Genomic DNA, 14,594 nt, shown 5'->3' with positions numbered 1-14,594 from the left:
CATGCATGTTCAAGCAGGGTCTCGCGTGAGCAGAGGGAAGAGGCTGTATATACAATTGTCTGACCAATGGAGGTTCTTACTTATAGACGAAAGCATGATGCCTTGCCCTCGTCCAGACGTGTCGGGTGTTGTTTTCAGGGGCTGCCTCATTGTCAGTGTATCGCAGGCACGACTTCCGTTCCTTCCTATTTGGACTGCATGGTGAAGAGGAAGGAGCGGAGGTAGCAGTACCTGCCTGACGCTGCGTCACATGACTTCACCGTCCTGCGATTGATTGGGGGCACGGTACATTTCCTTGCATTCTCTCACTCACCTCTCCGCTGCCTCCCCCTCCTCCTCAGCCTCTGCAATCGCCCATCTTCCATCGCATCGCACGACGCACCCCGCCCGCATTTCCTCTTCTTCTCACCTACAGGACGACAGTGGGCCCCGGCGGAGCTTGCGCCTGCTCCTCGCTTATCAACAGGATTCATCTCCCTTCTGCCAGTCTCACATGGCGTTGAGGCGGCCCCATCCCGACCCCCAGCCCAGCCCCCGGAACGGATCCGCAATGTTGGAGTAGCGTGGGGGTCAGCGCCGGATCGCAGTTCGCAGCCACGCCGTATGTGCAGTACGTAGCCCGACATACTGGGTCCTGGAGGCGCCTTGGGAGTGCGAGCCTGCGAGGCCGTCTGTATCATGCTCGGATCGGACCAGAGGTTGTCACGGTCACTCTCGCCGACGAAATCCAAATCAGGCATATCCGACGGCGCATGGCCTGATTATTACAGTACGCCCTATAACCGAAAGCAACGCTACTGTACGGGGAAAAAATGTCATGATCTTGCCCCCCCTCTCTCTGTCCCCACTACGATCCTGCAGCTAATGACCGCCTCTCCAGCTCCATCACCTCCCGGAACTCCACCATTTGCGCCTTCAGCGCCTTGCCCTCGAGGACCGCACACGGCAGGCGCGGTAGTCCGCCGTACCCATAGTACCGCTGCAGCGCGGCCTTGACAGACACAAAGCCGCCCTTGATGGCCGCCCAGTCGCCACGCGCGACGATGCCCTGCAGCTCTGTGGCTTCTGCCATGGCGCCGTCGTCCCACAGCTGCATCAGCCGGAGGCATAGACGCGGCACGAGGTTGGCTGTGCCTGCGATGACGCCGTGGCCGCCTACGGAGAGGGTCTGGATGGTGAAGTCGGCGCTGCCACCAAAGGTGACAAAGTCCAGGTCCCTCGTGCCGGCGACGACGCGGGCCAGCTTGCCCGTGTTGCCACACGTCAGCTTCGCGCCGACAATGTTGGGGTGTCTCGCAAGACGGAGGATGGTATCCGAGCTGAGATCGAGGCCGCCGCAGGGCGCCGGGAAGTTGTAGATGAGGAGCGGGATGGGGCTGGCGTTGGCAACGTCCTCAAAGTGTTGGACAATGAGCTCGGTTGTCAAAAGGCCACCGTAGTATGACGGCGGCAAGATCATGGCATGGGTACCTCCCGACTCGGCTGCACTGCGGCAGAGCTTGATGGTCTCGCGCGTGGACTGGGCGCCGCAACCGACGATCAGGGGCAGGTCAGGCTTATCTGCTTGCACGAGGGCCCTGCGCGTAGCTTTGGTGATGAGGTTGCGCTCCTCGTGGTCAAGGTGGACCGCCTCGCCGTTAGAGCCGTGAGTGACAAGCCCAGCGACGCCTGCCTGTGCCAGTCTGGTGGCATGGGAGATGGTGGTCTCGACGTCGACTTCGTCCTCTGGGGTGAAGAAGGCGACAGTGGGAACATAGATGCCCCGATTCAAGCTGGACCTTCCTGTCTCTATTCTTCGTGATGCTGTCATGGTGGAATGTGTGTCAGCTGGCAAAGGTAGGTGAGGAATGGTCCGATGGCATCGTACGTCGATTGCAAATCAGGACATGACGGCCTCTTATAGACTTTCGCCTACTACCAAAGCCTGGGCTTAGCTTCTCCAAGGTCGGTCAGACAGCAGAGTTTGCTCTCGGTCTGCTGGCGCGACACTCATTTGCCAGGCGGCGCTCGCTCGAGGAGTCGAGTACCCCCACGCCCCGCCAACTCAAAGTCAAATCCCCAAACCCCAGCACGGTTCACGACTCCACAGAGTCAATGACATACAGGATCATGTCGCTGTCATCCGCCTTGGATGGCTCGGCATGATAGTTGCCGTTGGGGAATGGCCCATTCTGGTGGCTGAGTCTGTGGATCGGCGAAAATCATCCAGCAATCCGAGCATGTTGCATCTGTACAGTGTTGACTCCCACGGCCTACGCTAACTCGCGAACGAATGCAGGTCATGGCCAGATGTAGGAAGCTGGGGAGGCGTCCAGCGCATACGATTGGTCAGCCCCGCAACCATGCAATGCCAGGGTCCCGCCGGGTCGGCCTGGGTGAGGCAACGGGTGTTTACGGCAGTCTTCACCAAGATCCGGCTGGCTGCTGGTAGAATGCCCGGGACATGTGTCTCTGAGACGTGGCGTAGGTCACTGTCGAGGTATGAACAAGGTGAACAGTACCAGGCTGGGCGAGAGTCGGTCGAGGCTCGGCTCTGGGAATGTCCTCTGGACTGCGCTCGCATTGAGTTACATAAGAGTATCCACGGCTTGGAGTACAGTATACAATTACGTGCTCGGGGATACATGCAGACATCGGGACGGCTGTTCTGCACATGGCTGAACGACTGACTCTGCTGAACTGCCGGGTAGGCGCATGCGGCGAATCGACTCGATGAAGAGTGAAACCAACCGGAAGACGTCGAGTATGTTCCGCGAGAAGAAAAGAACAGATGACGTGCCACGGTAATTGCAGCCATGAGGGCCAGAGCGTGGTGTCACACGACCTCTTGCAGAATCCAGAAGGTGAGCGCAAGGTGGCGCGGCTGTGGCCGACACATGCATGGGCTGAACATTTGCAACTTGACCTCGTCTCGAGATGGCCAGTTGCTACTTTCTATGTCACTCTGCTTCATGAATTGATCACAGAGTCCATGGGAAGGAAATTGAGTGCAGCACACATCATTTGTGAGGTCTGGGCCAAGACGAATCAAGCTGGAACGTTGCGCAACATGGCACTGCAACGAAACAGAAGTTTATTCTTTCTTTAAAGTGACATTCTGTGACGCGACACTTGGGTCAATCCCTGTCCATCAACCAATGTGACAACTGTTCTTGAGCTCAGGTGTATCCGAACATGATCTTTCTTGAATGAACATCTCTCGAGACTGGACAGATTCGTTATCACAAGTCAATAACATGCTTCTCCTAGCTCAAGTGACACATTGACTGCCTTCTACAAAGAGCTAGTGTCTCCAAGACGCTTCGTGCTGGTCCTCTCAATGACTCGATCCCGGGGAGTTTGCGTTATTTACAACTTTGCTGTGGGCTCAGTAGCATCCATTTCTTTTACAGACATGATGATACCTCGAATCTCTCGAGACTGAACCTGGCGAACATCACGGCTCTTTCTGGACCGTTCAGGTCCTCTATAGCCCTTAGTTTGTACCCAAAGATGAAGCATACAATTGACTGAACAACAGGGAACGTTGTTGACAAACACCAGAGCAGGAGGTCTGTGAGGGCAGACCGGCTCTTTATATGAGGATTCACGCTTCTCGCAATGTATGGCATGCTAACTCTTGCTGTACTGTCTCACGAATATAGTTCCAGGGACTCGTACCCAAAGGCGCTACCCTTGAACCGCCCTAGACGTCTCTAGCAGGCGAGGTAAATAGCAAGGTGTACAAGTACCAGAAAAACAGTCTCTGTCCCAAGTCTGCAAGACTCCGCGCAGCCTTGAGCGCGGTTACCTGCAAGTTAATGGTGTCATTATCTTCGGCACAAGTTACATATCTCAACTGCACCACCATCCAGAGCAGTCCCATGCGGAATGCGAGGATGCTTGCAGAAGTTTATATTCGGGTCAGAGACAACATCAGAACATCAAAGGTAGTCTTGGATGCTATTGATAAATTCAGATACTTTAGAAGCCTTTCTGTTCCGTCTGGTGCTATGAATCAGGTGAAGCTAGCGTTTGATTGCCCCCTGGAGGACGGGGAACTCCTGCCGAGCGGATGGCGGACTCCCCTGAATCTCACTTTCCAGTCACTCGCCCGCCTCATCCCAACCTGGTGGCCGAACAAGGCCCAGCCCCTCAAATGTGTTTTCTTTGCGAGACCTCTCCTCCCCCATGGCGCCTACATGGTGAACAACATCACAGGTCCGCCGAAAACCAGTCGAATCATCACGAACACCCTCAAAGACCCTAGCAACTCTTCTGCGGCTCAGTCAATGCGCCACGTGCCTCTGGCACGTCTTCATCGAGACGCCTGCTCTTGAATCTCCGCTCTCCTCTCCTTCTAAAGAACTCGCCCATCATGTGTGTACCGGACGTGCGCCTATGCAGAGTCTGCGGCGACAACCGTCCCTACTGGTGGACCAAATGCCTTGCCTACCGGCGCACCGAGCGCAAAGCCTGCAGCGAAGGCTACACCACGCCCTTCCCGCCGGCCAGATGCCCCGTGTATCTCCATAAGCCCCAGATTGGCAAGCAGTGGCCGTACATGTACCCCTCCTTCCAATGCCCAAACACCAAATGCCCTGACAAAGTCAACGCGCCAATCATACTGGCCCGACTAGAGCGCGCCAGGCTCGAGAAGAAGCGACGAGAGGAGGAGCTCAAACAGTTGAAGGACCTTCGCAAGGAGGAGTTTGCGAGAAAGTACTTCAAGAAGAAAGTTATCCTGACCTATGCTGAGCGCGTGCGCCGCATCGAAGCCTTGGAGCAGCAGAAGCGGGCCGGGGAAGAAGCCATAGAGGCGGAGCAGAAACTAGTCTACAACGAGTGGCTTGCAGAGAAGCAGTGCCAAGTCCAGTATCATGACGACATGCGCATCATAGAAGAAGGGCGCGTGGGAAGAGAGGACAACCCAGAGCTGCAGCTCACCATCTACGACGACGATGACCATGCGTGGACCGACTCGGCCAATGCGTCTGAAGAAGACAAGGGTTATCTAATCGACGACCAGCGAAGCCCTGTCATTAGTGCTGACTCTCTTGGGGATATGAAGAGGAGAGTATACTCGTTGGCAGAGCTTTAGAAGACTGGACGCAGAGACTGAACCGATTGATTTGATCTGTGAGCGCGGCGCATCTGGGATTGAGACATTTACTTGAGGACTGGGAGAGAACACCCTCGATGGCTGTGGCGTTTTGGACTAGAGGATGTGATTGACGACGGCTTTCTGAGGATTTGAGCGAAGCATGGATATCCAGGATGCGGCATACCAAGTTCTTACACGGCACACTAAGAGACTAATCAGAGAACACTAATGAACTACATGAACTCGATGTCACTCCGTCACTCCGTCACGAGCCTTTTGGCGAATTGAGAACGACCATGTACGGAGAATGAAGCTGACATCCATCTGTAGGTCAAGTACGTACAGCTCCTCTGAAAAAGGGGCTCGTTTGTTGTTCCTGCCCCTGGTGTTCTGGACGCCGTCCAATTCCCGAGCACGCTAGCCTAGTACGGCACCGTGCATGGACAAGTCGGCACCTTCGGCAGGCGCGAACTCCACTAGAAGCCCCCCGGGCACTGGGCGGTACGCTCGAGTGCGTAAACCTCCGTTAGAACGAGTAGGGTATACGAGGAATTCGCGATGACATCGTAAATCATTACCAAAGTGCCGTTTCCGCCAGGAGGCCTACACCTATGTACAGTAATGGCACGGAAAGGAAGGGGTTCGGGCAACAGGAAGTGTGGGACCCAGCGCAGCTACCTGAGGCTCAAGCCGCCTTATCCGTTGGGACTAGCCAATCTAGGCAATTGGATTTCTGGGGCGCATCTTCATGGACATTCTCGATCGGGGGAAGGGACACGCCTTCCAAAAATTACTCTCCCGAGTCCAACATTCCTTCGCTCGCTTTGCCATCGCTGTTGCAGCTCTCACTCCATCAACGTCAATCCTCCCAGGACATTCGTTCGCTCCGCCAGCATCGTCGTTGCATCGCGTTGTGGTCAAGTCAACTGCCCCTCTGCGTCAACCTCATTTCGCTCGCTACCGCGTCCCAGCCAACAATGCGCGGCTCCTCGCTCTTCGCCAGCGCCTTGCTGCTCCTCCAGGCCAATGCCCATCCAGCGGCGCCTGTAGAGCCAGACGATGACCCCGTCGCCATCATTACCGCAGCACCCATTCTCGCGAAGCGTGCCTCGCCCACGGCGCCCTGGGTTCGCGTGGACGACGAGGGCCGGCCTGCCGAAACCTTGACCCCCAAGCTCAAGGATGGCTCGGATGACGAGTACGACAATGCGGCGCCCCACGACCTGACCGCGTCTGAGTTCACCAGCACGGCTTGGGGACGCGTGACCACCTCGACCGGCGAGCCGCCAAATCCTTCGGCCACGAACAAGCACGGCGAGGGTGCCTTCTCACGCTGCTACAATGAGGATGGCGACAACGCGCCCCTGTGTGCTCCTGCGGAGGACAGCACACTGTTTCAAGGCACCACGTACTACAGTGCGTCCTTTTCCCAAACTGTTCTGTTTCCCCCCCCCACTAACGAGATGCAGTCACCTGGGACCCCGACTTCTTTAACAAGACCGACAAGCCGGGCAACGTCACCTACGAAATCGCCGTTCGTCTCGACTACCTCAACCGCACCACCGACAAGGAGGCCCCCGACCACAACAATCTCGAGGAGTGGCGCGACGAGGAGTACGAGAAGCTCGACGAGACGGACCGCGTGCCCGCCGACTGGGGCTTCCTCCCCCTCAAGATTGAGAAGAAGTACCTAAAGGGTCCGCGCCCCCACAACATCACCCTCCAGCTCATGCTCGGCACCCAGGGCAACAAGGGCCTCAACGAGACGGGCCCCGCGCTGCCGCTCGTCTTTGACTACCACCAGCGCCCTGACCAGGACCCCGAGACGTACGAGCACCGGGACATTGTGATTGCCCTGCCCATCACCTTTGGCCTGCTCATTTTCATTGCCGTCGGTCTCTTCCTCTGGAACCGCAAGACCAGGCGGGTCGAAATTGGCAACATTATGTCCCGCTCTAGGGGCTACACGGGTCGCAAGGTCCGCGGCGTGTTTGGCAAGAACATTGGCCGGGACGGGGCCGCCGGTGCCATCCGTCTCGAGGAGCGCGAAACGCAGGGCGAGCCCCTGTATGTCTACTCGGACGCCGTGCCCGAGGCGCCCCGTCGCCACATCAGGCGGGACAGCGACCTGGGCAGTCTCGCTGGCAGCCCTGTGACGCCTGATTTCAGGGACAACACCGAGGGCGGGAACGCCTTCCGGGACGAGATGAGGAGGCAGGACGAGGAGAGGAGGGCGAGGTAGCTCTAGACGGCGGATGGTGTACAATGGTTATAACATAATACGGGATAGACTTGCTGGAATGGGTGGGTTTTTTTTTTTTTTTTTTTTTTTTTTGGTAACGTCTGATGAGAAATGTACGGCTTGCGCTACATGATATATACTAAACTGGCTTGATTTTCATGGACGCTAGTTAAACCCATTTACGCCAAGCTCTTGGTCGCCTGCTGGATGCGTTCCTTGATGATGCCGGCCCACCGCAGGCCGTTCAGGTAGTCCTTGGAGTCAATGTTCTCGACGAGACCGGGGAATGTCGCTACATCAGTGTCAGTAAATGAGTGTCAAGTGAGCGCAATGGAACATACCTCCGGAATACCCCGTCCACAGGCCTGGCGCGTACACGACGTGCTTGAACCAGCTCCGCCCGTCGAGGCCGGCCTCAAAGAGGAACTGCCGCTCGAGGTACTTGTACTTGTTGTTGAGTGCGACAGTGGCCGCGCCGAGCTTGGCCTTTTTGACGAGGTTCCACCAGGGGATGCCCTCCCTGAGTTGCTTCTCCGCCCACTCGGCCCGCGTGTCCGTCGCGTGGGCCTTGACCCGGAAATCGGCAATGGCGTCGCGCACATCCTCGAGGCTCTTCCTGAAGGCGTCGGCGCTGCCCTTGATCTCGCTGGGTGCGACTTGGGCACGGAAGACGACAATCTGCTCGTCCGTCTCGGGCTCGGCGGCCTCGCCGTGCAGCTTGGCCTCGACCTTGTCCAGGTACGCGTCCAGAGCGTCGGCGTAGTCCACGGCGCCAAACTGCAGGACGACGCTGTCGACGAGGTTGGCGACGATGACGCCCATGAGTTGCGCCATGGCCTTGTGGTACGCGAAGCCCTTGTCGCCAAACTCCTCCATCCAGTGGAAGGAGTCGTAGTTGGAGTGGTAGTGGTACACGGGGTCGGCGGCGCCCGAGGTGAAGCCGAGGTCCATGCAGGGCACGCCGGCGTAGTCCTGGAACGCGGTGAAGTCGCTGCCGCTGCCGAGGGGCGGGATGACGCCGGACCAGAGGTCGCCGACGGTCTGGCCGGCGGTGGTCTGGTTGGGGCTCTGGACCTTGTGGACGGAGGCGCGCAGCAGGCCGTGCAGCGTGGGCGTGGCGCCGACGTGGAGAGTGGGCCCGCTGACGGCGACGTCGACGTTGAGGTAGGCCACGTTGGCGGCCTTGATCCAGGGGAGGAACTCCTCGACCCATTCGGTGCTGCCGATGAGGCCGTACTCCTCGCCATCCCAGCTCGCAAAGACAATGGTCCGCAGGGGCTTCCAGCCAGCCTCGAGAGCGGTGCCGATGGCGCGGATGGCCTCGTTGAGCGCGGCGGAGCCGCTGTTGGGATCCCCTGCGCCGCCGGCGACCCAGGCGTCGCGGTGGTTGCCGATGACGACGACCTCGTCGGGGATGGTCCCGTTGACGATGCCAATCACGTCCCACTGGGGCGTGGTGGTGTAGTTCTGCTGGTTGTCGAGGTTGAGGACGATGTGGTCGGGCGAGGGGCCGACATTGTACTGGACGCCCTTGTAGCCGAGGCCGTTGCCGCGCGTCCAGTACTTGTTGAAGTCCTTGGCCTGGGGCCCGTGTCCGTTGAGCGCCTTGAGGATGGGGAGGGCGTCGGTGTAGGAGATGGGGATGGAGGGGATGGTGGGCGTCGAGCCCTCGGCCGGGGCGCGGGGGACGCCAGGCTTGGAGGGATAGCCCGGCGTGGTCGGATCGCCGGGCATGGTGCTCAGAAACTGGACGCTGCCACGCTGGACGCTGCTGGGCTGGCGGGCGGGGCCGTCGGGATAGGCGTCGTAGCCATGCTCAATGGTGAACTCGCCGTCGTCGCCGGGGTCGCTGTAGATCAGGACGCCAATCATGCCGAGCTCCTGGGCGCGCTGGACCTTGAGACCGCGGAAGATGCCGCCGTACCTGGCGATGGCGATCTTGCCCTCGAGGTCGATCTTGGCGTCGACGAGGTCCTGGTAGTCCTGGTAGCTGCCGTAGTTGACGTATACAAAGGACCCGGTGACGTTGCCGCTCGCGGAGTAGCCGTGGAACGTGGGCACGCGGTTCTTGAGGGCGGTCGTGGGGTCTTGGTCGAGAATGTCCTCCTCGAGGGAGGCCTCGAAGACGACATGCCACCTATCGTGCTTCTTCTGGTGCTCGAGCATGGTCAGGCTGTGGCTCAGCGGGTAGTTCATGTAGACGTCATACGGGACGATCTCGGACTTGACGCCCCATTCCTCCCACTTGTCGCGCGTCCATTCAGCCTGGGAGAGATTCTGGCCGGCCAGGTGAGGTCCAGCGGTGTAGTACTTCAACCACTCCTCTGCCTTCTCGGCGGAAGGGGTGTCCAGTAGGATACCCTCGACCTCTTCGAGACCCAAGCCCTTGTTTCCATTCTGCGGGGGCCAGTATTGACCCCCATGGTGTTTGCGGCGGTGCTCATTGGGCCATATGAAGATGGCCTGGAGGAGGAACGAGGCAAAGCCCGTGATGAGAAGGGAGCAGCTGAGGATGGTGCAGAAGCGACGGCATGTGTTGTGGGGGTAGCGCCGCCTTTGCGGTCCGACGCTGACGGTCTGGATGAGAGGCGTCGATTCGGCCGGCATGGTGAGCGAGGGATGGACTCTTGTGGTGACGATTGGGTCGAGCGAGGCCAGTGATTGGTACTGTCTGTGATGACGGATGAGACTGAGATACGGTCAAGCTCAGAATGCAGACATGTCAGATGAACGACTGCTCGTGTCTCTTGGGTCCTGGTGAGAGATGAGCTCGGTCCAGGCACACTTTAAAGACTTGGTTGGTCCTTGGATAGATGGTGATGACGGATGAAGATCGCTGTCCAGCTCACGACGGACGGCCGATAGTCATGACCTGAGTCTGGTCGGAGAGGTGGCGCCACAGGTTCGTCATGCGAGGTACTGGTACGTACCTTTGTATGCTGGCTAGCGGGGCAATCTGTGGCTGCTGGGACCGGACAGACACGCGCCACAGCATCGTGCCGACATCCGAGCTGGAATCTGCCTACCCTACAAATTGAGCAGCATCGACGCACTCCACGTTGCAGTTCTGTAGTTGGGACCAGACTAGGATCAATTATTCTGCGTTGAACGGGTGACAATGCATGCAGCGGAACATTGAATGCACATCGTTCCTTGGGTCTCTGGGGTACGCCGCACGCATGCATCCGCACTCGCACGTTGGGCAATGGACCCAAAGCTCGTCAGGTATTGCCATTCATGTCAGCATATCCAGCATCGATGCCGCTCTGGTCTGATGGTGTGTACCGTGGCCAGGAGACAGGCAGAGAGAGGGGTAGATACGATGAAGACGAGCAAGGATTCCGGGGACTCGCAGGCCCGGTACGTACATGAGGCTGGGTGGTCTCAAGGCCTCCAGTCCTCAGCCCGCCTCCGTAGTCGGCGCTGGGGACTCCAGATCGGGGGCCCAGCCGGGGTGTGCCACCGGTCCGGTGAAGGGCATTGGTGGTGACGATCCTGCTGCTGGAGTCCTGGGCTGACGACTGGAGTTTGTCACATCGTGCAAGGAGTCAAGGTCTGTTGCGAGCCCGGTGACTCGGACTCGACTCCATAGAATGGAATACCAGCATCGCGGACTGCGAGACATGAACTCTTCTATGCGCCTCCCTCTTTCTCGAGCCACAACCAACTCCACTGTGTCGAGGCAGGCTTTAACTGTCTACTTCACACATTCTCATCTCCATTGCCATCCTCTCTGATCCATCTGTTGCCAAGGTTCTCAGGCAGGTACCAGGTAGCCAAACCCGCCGAGTGGGGTTCAGCTTCAACTTCACCCACCCACTCACTCCACTCATCCACCTCCATCTCAAGAGGCTTCAGCCTTTTTTTTTTTTCTTCTCTGCGTCAGCCTTCAACTGCTGCCCAGCACCTCGTGGTCGATTCTCGACGGCGACACCATGCCGCCAAAGAATGCCTCGCCCACGGGGCCGAAGCTGCCTGTCCAGCAGCTGGCAATCCTGGGTAAGGCTCCCGTTGATCCATCTACCTACTCACCGCACATCATTATTGTCGTGGCCGTGTTTGATCTCATCAGAGCAGGCCCTCCGACACCACCAAGCCGCAGCCTGACCAGCATGAACACGAGGCACAATGATCAAGACACACGTGCTGACTGACCTGCGCAGCCGTCGTTCGCTTCGCCGAACCCCTCGCCTACACCTCCGTCTTCCCCTACCTCCCCGAGATGATCCGCGACTTTGGCGTCGAGCAGAACAAGATTGCCCGCTGGGCCGGCCTCACCTCCGCCGTCTTCTCTGTCGCCCAGAGCATCACCGCCGTCCCCTGGGGTCGCGGCGCCGACCGCTACGGCCGCAAGCCCATGATCATCCTCGGCCTGCTCTCCACCATGCTCACCTTTATCGTCTGGGGCATGTCCACCACCCTCCCCATGGCCATCGTCGCCCGCGCCATCCAGGGCGGCGGCAACGGCAACGTCGGCATCATCCGCACCATGGTCGCCGAGATGGTCCCCGAGCGGGAGCTCCAACCGCGCGCCTTCTCCGTCATGCCCCTCGTCTGGTCCCTGGGCTCGGTCGTCGGCCCCAGCTTTGGCGGCTTCTTCGCCCATCCCGCCCGCCAGTGGCCCTCTTTCTTCGGCAAGATGGCCTACTTTCGCACCTTTCCCTATGCCCTCCCCAACCTCGTCGCCGGCATCTTCTTCCTCATCTCCGTCGCCGTCGCCTCCCTCTTCCTGCGCGAGACCCTGCCCGGCAAGAGGGACGAGCGCGACTGGGGCATATCCGTCGGCCGGCGTCTCACACGCGCCTTCAAGCGTCGTGGCCACCGCTCGTCCGCCTCCTCGCAGCACCCCCGCCGCTCCTCCTTTGTCGACGGCGAGGCCACCGCGCCCCTGATCCCCGCCAACGTCGTGTCCCACAAGAAGAACAGCACCACCAACTCGCCCCCCAGCACCAGGGAGGTCTTCACCCGCGACACCGTCATCAACCTCGTCGCCTACACCTTTCTCGCCTTCCACTCCGTCGCCTACGACCAGAACCTCCCCGTCTTCCTCAACTACCCCAGGATTAGGGACGTCGGCGCCCCCGTCCACCTGCCCTTCTCCTTCCAGGGCGGCTTCGGTCTCACGTCCGGCGAGATTGGTACCATCTTCACCTGCTACGGCGTCGCCTGCGGCCTCATCCAGTTCCTCATCTACCCCACTCTTGTGTCCCGCTACGGTGTCCTGCACTGCTTCCGCGTCTGTTGTAAGTGAACTTGAGAGGACCTCGGCAAGAAGTAAAGACAAAAAAAAAAAGAACAAAACTGACTCGAGCTCCTCCAGCCCTCATCCTCCCCGTCACGTACTTCCTCACCCCGTACACGGCCCTCTTTGATAGCGGCACCGGCCGCTACGTCAGCCTCGCCTTCATCATGTTCGTCAAGGGCTTCTCCATCATCATCGCCTTCCCCTCCACCACCATCCTCCTCACCAACTCCTGCTCCTCTGTCCGCGTCCTCGGCACCCTAAACGGCTTCGCCACCTCCTTTAGCGGTCTCGGCCGCGCCGCGGGCCCGCTCCTCACCGGCCTCGCGTTCACGTGGGGCGCCGAGAACGGGTTCATCTTCGTCCCATATGCGTTTCTGTCCTTTATCGCCCTCCTTGGCGCCATACCCGTCTTTATGGCCGTCGAGGGGGATGGTCCTAGCGCGACGCCCGACGAGAGTGATGCGGAGGATGTGCTGCCTAATGAGTCGGCTATTGAGGAGGAGGATGAAGACTCGGAGAGGGATGAGCGGTCACCGTTGCTGACGCGAGCAAGGTGAAATACGGTCTGGGGCAGTTCTTAGATCCAAGTGAGGACGAGTGATGATGAGTGACGGCCTTTTGCATCCACCAGACTGACAGCATTCTACCGGGCGTCCAGCGGTTTTCTTTTATTTGGGCATTGCTCTCACATGTATACACGGTGAATTATAGGTAATAAAAACGCATTAGGCGCATTTTTAGCAAATATATTCTGCATTTGACTTGTTTTCCGCCACGGACTATCCGCAACGGACTGTCTAACCATCTAATCGCATGTCTACATGTACATCTTATACATCCTCTAAAACTTATACACCTGGTCCTCCTTGTAGCCGAGCTCCTTGAGAATGCCCGTGAGCTCGCCCTGGTCCTTGGGGCTGACCTTGTTGCCAGAGATGGCCTTCATCAGACCGGGAGGACCGCACACGAACAGCTTGACATTCTCCTCCTTGGGCTCGGGCAGGACCGTCTTGAGGAGGTCCTTGTTGATGAAGCCACCGGGGCCGGGCCAGCTATGGGGCGGCTTGTCGAGCACGTAAAAGGCGCGGAAGCGCTGGGGGTACGTGTTCTCGAGGTGCTCCCACTCGTTCTTGAGCAAAATGTCCTGCTCCGTCACGTTGCCGAACACGAGCGTCACCTTGGTCTTGTCGTTGGGGTTGTTGAAGATGGCGCGCGCGAGCTGGTACATGGGCGTGATGCCCGTGCCGCCCGCAATCAGCGCAATGTGGTCGTGCTTGTTCTCCTCCCACTTGTACTTGGGCAGCGGGCCCTTCATGTCGAGCCGCTGGCCGGGCTCCATGTTGTGGAGGTGCGTGCTCATGGGTCCGTCGGGGTACTTCTTGACCAGCAGGTCAATGAAGCCCTTGTCGTCTGGGGACAGGTCAGCGTCACTTTTCTCCTCACCCGCGCGCATTGAAGACCTACTCTCGTCACTGACGGGCGTGTACGGCCGGAGGGTGGCCTTCTCGTCATTGGGGCCCTTGTACTTGGTCAGGATGGCGCTCGCAATGTGAAGGCCAGAGACCATGTCGCCCTCGGGCAGCTCGAAGCGGAAGCGCTTGGTGTTGTGGTTGACATTCTCCACCTCGGCCAGCTTCAGCGAGATGAAGCCCTGGTCGCCGCCCGCAAAGGCCACCTTGGGAGGCGAGACGGCCTCGATCTTGGGCGCAGCGCTCGACCCGCCAAAGTAGTAGTAGCCAGCACCGCCAAGGGCAGCGGCACCGGCGGCGTAGAGGAGGGTGTTGGATCCGCCCTTGGGTGCCGACTCGGTGGCGTAGCGACGAGCCTGCTATAGGGATAGTTAGCATCGTAGACCGGAAGACGAACGCGTGGGGATGGGATTGATAATCAATCAGACCAGACGCTCAAGGGCGCACCACGTACAGTCTTGAGCGGCTGCGCCGCGCGGAATGCTGAGCGAGCAAACATGATGCTGTTGGTAATTGAGTCCTCTGCTGTCAATTGGGTCAATTGGCGGCAGATTC

General features: G+C 58.9%; 6 protein-coding genes across 6 annotated transcripts; 3 read left to right on the top strand and 3 right to left on the bottom strand.

Moving 5' to 3' along the window:
• Nucleotides 1–847: 847 nt before the first annotated feature.
• On the bottom strand, nucleotides 848–1,810 carry J7T54_000599 (dihydrodipicolinate synthetase family protein; the record flags this gene model as incomplete). Its single annotated transcript, XM_051504436.1, has 1 exon — nucleotides 848–1,810. One exon carries the CDS (start codon nucleotides 1,808–1,810, stop codon nucleotides 848–850), a length of 963 nt encoding a protein of 320 aa, XP_051363953.1.
• Nucleotides 1,811–4,357: 2,547 nt separating this feature from the next.
• J7T54_000598 (uncharacterized protein) lies at nucleotides 4,358–5,080 on the top strand (the record flags this gene model as incomplete). Its single annotated transcript, XM_051504435.1, has 1 exon — nucleotides 4,358–5,080. The coding sequence occupies one exon, from the start codon at nucleotides 4,358–4,360 to the stop codon at nucleotides 5,078–5,080; it is 723 nt and encodes a 240-aa protein (XP_051363952.1).
• A 980-nt stretch (nucleotides 5,081–6,060) lies between these two features.
• Nucleotides 6,061–7,325, top strand: J7T54_000597 (uncharacterized protein; the record flags this gene model as incomplete). The annotated part of the gene is made up of 2 exons (XM_051504434.1): nucleotides 6,061–6,499; nucleotides 6,553–7,325. 2 exons carry the CDS (start codon nucleotides 6,061–6,063, stop codon nucleotides 7,323–7,325), a joined length of 1,212 nt encoding a protein of 403 aa, XP_051363951.1.
• Nucleotides 7,326–7,504: 179 nt separating this feature from the next.
• J7T54_000596 (uncharacterized protein) lies at nucleotides 7,505–10,933 on the bottom strand (the record flags this gene model as incomplete). The annotated part of the gene is made up of 5 exons (XM_051504433.1): nucleotides 7,505–7,617; nucleotides 7,667–9,996; nucleotides 10,256–10,347; nucleotides 10,694–10,846; nucleotides 10,928–10,933. 5 exons carry the CDS (start codon nucleotides 10,931–10,933, stop codon nucleotides 7,505–7,507), a joined length of 2,694 nt encoding a protein of 897 aa, XP_051363950.1.
• Nucleotides 10,934–11,260: 327 nt separating this feature from the next.
• On the top strand, nucleotides 11,261–13,127 carry J7T54_000595 (putative membrane protein-like protein; the record flags this gene model as incomplete). Its single annotated transcript, XM_051504432.1, has 3 exons — nucleotides 11,261–11,324; nucleotides 11,489–12,568; nucleotides 12,646–13,127. 3 exons carry the CDS (start codon nucleotides 11,261–11,263, stop codon nucleotides 13,125–13,127), a joined length of 1,626 nt encoding a protein of 541 aa, XP_051363949.1.
• Nucleotides 13,128–13,411: 284 nt separating this feature from the next.
• J7T54_000594 (NADH-cytochrome b5 reductase) lies at nucleotides 13,412–14,538 on the bottom strand (the record flags this gene model as incomplete). The annotated part of the gene is made up of 3 exons (XM_051504431.1): nucleotides 13,412–13,980; nucleotides 14,035–14,398; nucleotides 14,494–14,538. The coding sequence occupies 3 exons, from the start codon at nucleotides 14,536–14,538 to the stop codon at nucleotides 13,412–13,414; spliced, it is 978 nt and encodes a 325-aa protein (XP_051363948.1).
• Between the last annotated feature and the right edge of the window lie 56 nt (nucleotides 14,539–14,594).

The sequence above is a fragment of the Emericellopsis cladophorae genome (assembly GCF_022114955.1).
Source record: "Emericellopsis cladophorae strain MUM 19.33 chromosome Unknown NODE_9_length_645218_cov_115_098568, whole genome shotgun sequence".
NCBI classification, from domain to species: Eukaryota; Fungi; Ascomycota; class Sordariomycetes; order Hypocreales; family Bionectriaceae; genus Emericellopsis; species Emericellopsis cladophorae.
This window is presented reverse-complemented; position numbering and strand designations above follow the sequence as displayed.